Source organism: Nansenia antarctica (genome assembly GCF_963989245.1).
Source record: "Nansenia antarctica genome assembly, chromosome: 18".
In the NCBI taxonomy this organism is placed as follows: domain Eukaryota; kingdom Metazoa; phylum Chordata; class Actinopteri; order Argentiniformes; family Microstomatidae; genus Nansenia; species Nansenia antarctica.
In genome coordinates, this window is record NC_137691.1 from 18,074,657 (window position 1) to 18,078,848 (window position 4,192).

The window sequence follows — 4,192 nt, forward strand, 5'->3', positions numbered from 1 at the left end:
TTATCACAAGCAGCTTTAGACAGACCTGGGATTGCCCTGGCAACAGAACATGAATGACCTCTAGCCCTAAAACTACACGGCGCTGTCCTTCTGCCATGGTGCTGAAACTAACCCACATGGCAAATACGGGTGACTATAATATGGCTATAACACAAATATATCAGGTTTTAAACACCCGAATTGGAGAACCCAAAAAAATCGAGAATAAATGTTCTAATAAAACGTTTCTGAGGACTTTCTAAGGACATCGCCATATCACGGTCACACGTGACGCTGTCACAAACAGCATCATGAAAAATGTATTCATGATTTATGTAGCCTGGAAATAAGACGAATGACAAACAATAATAGACCATCAACACAAAACGCCTTCTGTCATGGAGTCTAAAGGTCCACACGACGCTCCTCTGGATAACTTTGCAACCTGGTCTCACACGGCAGACGTCAGAATTCGACGTTTATGGACAAACGTCGAATTCTGACGTGAGATCGCATCCGAGATCTCACGTCAGAATTCGACGTTTGTCCATAAACGTCGAATTCTGACGTCTGCCGTGTGAGACTTGACAGTAGACACGCAGACGAACTCTGTTTGCGAGCCCATGTCTGTCTGTCTGTCTGTCTGTCTACTGCAACATGCTCTCTTCTTTGCCGTCGAAACGGATCAAACATCTTCAGGATGTAAACATATTCATTTAATAAACCCTACATTATTATTATTATTATTATTATTATTAATAATAATAATAATGTTATATATATATATATATATATGGTGTCGCTTGCCACTATTAGCCTTTGTAATAAACTGCGTAGTACATTAGAAAGTGAATATTTGCAGGGGGGAAAATGTAAATACATTTAAATACATGTAAGTACATCATATTCATCTATCTCCTGCTTAAGGCCTGCAGTCGCCCTCAAGCCATTTTAAATTCAAACTCGTAAAGGCTATATCTGAATATATATATATATATATATATATATATATATATATATATATATATATATATATATATATATATATATCTGGAACAAAGTCAGTTGCAGTTTACAATCATCTAGAAGCTTCCAGAACCAGCGTCATTCAATTCAAACGATGAACTAAACATATTTCTGGAAATGTCTAAAGCCGAAATATTTTCATATCTTGATTCTGCAGTGTATCATTTGCTATATATAATCTGCAGGAACATTTTTGGTTGACACCATCGTTTGTCTCAACATAATAATTGTGAAAGGCATTTTCGTAATAATTTAGACTATAAGTTGATCGCATAAAAAGATGGGATATCTTGTATTTCCAAGTTATCAATAAAAACAGAGTTCTACGAACGAAAGATATCTGATGCTGAATTAAATCTACCATTGGAAGTTACGCACAAATCAAACGCAGCGTTTTTTCTTTCCCAAAAGTCTCTGAGAAATAAACGTATATTGTTATTAAGTTCTATTAAGCTTACGGTATGTTTTTTTAATGGATATATGGAATCAAGTTCCACCTACCATTGATAGGTAAAACGACGAAACACACGAATAAGTAGGCTATTTCCTTCTAGGCCTTATACGAATAAACGAAAAACAAACCGAATTCGATCCATAAAATTCCAGTAAGCATATCAACTTATTTGCCACTGAGAGACGCACGTCCTCCTGTCCCTCAAAATGAAACATATGCTCATACAACCCCCCCAAAAATAGAAAAGTTATATAACCTCGTCCCAGAGTTGATGGGGGTCTCTTCCATTTCCGCCTGCCTTTTATACGCGTAAAGTTATGCAAGACTCGAGGCCCCCAGAATGTCATTGGATGTTAGAAGGAAGTATGTGTAGATGGGTGTGGGGAGGGGATGGGGTACCGCGAAGCACCTCCCCTAGAAATGCAGCAAATCTCTCCTGTTTGTCTCCTGTGGGGGTCCCGGCCGCGCGCACGGGGGGCTGGAGACGTGCTGGAGCAGAGACCGGCATTGGCAGGCTGAGAGGACACGTGCTGCCCCCCCCCCCCTGCCCCCCCCAGCCCCCCCCAGGCTCCACGGTACCGTCGCATTGGCAGCATCAGTAACGGGCTACGGGAAAACCAACTGTGGGTGCCGCTCCTGCTGCCTTTATTACCCCCCAAAAAACAATATTGTATTGGAAAATTGCAAATCGCAACGTGCGTAACCCTCCCGCATCCGTTTTCTTCGACGAAAGTCTATCCAGATCGGACGTTTTCTTCGAGTGAAAAAAGAGGAGCGCGGTGACAAGATGCAGAGACCCAGCGCCGACGTCTGAAGGTGACATGAACCTGGGGGACATCCAGAACATCAGGCTCAGTACTTTAACCCAGAAGTGGAGATAGCAACTGGACACCATCGGGGGCTTTTACGCAGTGTCTTTTCCTAGTTGTAGCCTATTTATGTCAGGAAACATAAAGAGTTGCAACCTAAAGCTATATTATAACAATTGGAATTAAGATTATAGTCACATAGACATTGGTAAACAAGTGGAAAGCAGCAAAAATGGCAACGTTAATCCGAAGCAAGCTTTCCAATAAGCTGTCCAACGCGGCCACCTCCGTCTCGAACAAGTCCACGGCGAAGGTGAGCGGGATGTTCGCCAGGCTGGGCTTCCAGGCCGCCACCGACGAGGAGGGTCTGGGCTTCGCTGCCTGCGACGATTTGGATTATGATCACAGGCAAGGCATGCAGATGGACATCCTGACCACCGATGAGATGGGTGCTGGAGAAGGGAGTGGAGGGGTGGGTGCGGATGGGGTGGACGGGGCTGGCGGGGACAGCCACTACCAGAGAGATGGCACCGGTCCCCCAAATTCATCTTCAAAAGACGGTCTGGATGACTTAGAGAAGTCGCCCAAAATCACCGCATGGGAGGCGGGTTGGAACGTCACAAATGCAATCCAGGTAATAGCTCGTATAATCACATTAAACCATTCAAATAGCCTGTTCATTCCTGGTGTCGAAGTGAAAATTAAAATGTTCGCAGTAATTGATTGTATCTATTAAACCCTTAAAAAAATAAAATAGAGATGAGATTACGCATTCAATATTCTGCTTTCATTTAAAAATGAAAAACAAGTTAACTATATGCTCCTGAATAGAAAATGTGTTTGCATTTGAGGTGAATGTCGGTATGTGGACCTAGAAAATGTACTTCCATCATGTTGTATAATAACCTATTTGACTTACTTATTTGAGAACTATTCTTAAAAATAAAAAAAATAAAAAATCTTAAACGTGAACATTGACAAACATTTGACAAACACATGCGTATATAGACATGGGCATTGAAGCGTCAGTTTTACGCATTGGAACCTGAGTGTGACCATGCAACGACGATACATTATTCGACATTTTAATCAGATCGACAGATGACCTCTTCCGTAACAGTGTCCGCAAGGTCATGATAAATATAGGCAAATATATGTGATATTATTTTATATTAGGCTATACTTTTCTCAAAATACAATATAGTTAAAATGATGTCATACGTGCAAGTAGGCTATAGGTATGCAGTATATATGAACCGAAAGTGTGTGATAAATACGTTCCTGGCTAATAAAAAGCTGAAGGCCATTGCTGAAGTGTGACAATTTACTCGACAGTGAATCTGGAGGCTATGTGACCAAAAATCCCAAAGCGCCATCCAATCATGCGTTATTAAGTGATGTGGTCAGTCGCCATTACGTCACTGTGTCGCCTTGATCCCCTTGATGACGACACACATGGAAATGGCATGCCCACATCCACTAGCACGCATATATTGAATAGCCACAGCCCATATCACCCATAATAGGCACACCTAAGCAGTGTATTGATCAAATATTAAATGTTATAGGCCTAATGTAAACGAATGAACATATCGTGACGTTAGAATTATAAGGTTCCATCTCCATTTTTGTCAAAATTTAGTTTTTTACATAATCTGATCCATTAGGTGTTTATTAATGCCTGTGTGGTGTTATTTTTAAAATGTTGACATTTTTGAGTTAGTAATTCATAAAATACAAAGGTTCCGTCTCATAGAACATAATGGAATGTAAAAACTTTGACGCTCAATATCTCTGAACTGCCCTAAACGGAGATAGAACCATATAAGCTCACGATTTGTCATTGATTAGTGATTAAGCCCACCCATATCCAAACTGTTCCTTTTTGTGTCCGCAGGGGATGTTCGTTCTTGGGTTGCCATAC

General features: G+C 41.0%; 1 protein-coding gene across 1 annotated transcript in view; it reads left to right on the forward strand.

Annotated features, from left to right (window-relative positions):
* Positions 1-2,500: 2,500 nt before the first annotated feature.
* Positions 2,501-4,192, forward strand: part of slc32a1 (solute carrier family 32 member 1) — a gene marked incomplete at both ends in the record, with an annotated part of 2,850 nt that continues 1,158 nt past the window's right edge. Inside the window, 2 exons of the mRNA XM_080548361.1 lie at positions 2,501-2,902; positions 4,166-4,192. The exon at positions 4,166-4,192 is cut by the window's right edge and continues 1,158 nt beyond it. Of these exons, the coding sequence (XP_080404487.1) occupies positions 2,501-2,902; positions 4,166-4,192 (429 nt within the window). The remainder of the gene's footprint in view (positions 2,903-4,165) is intronic.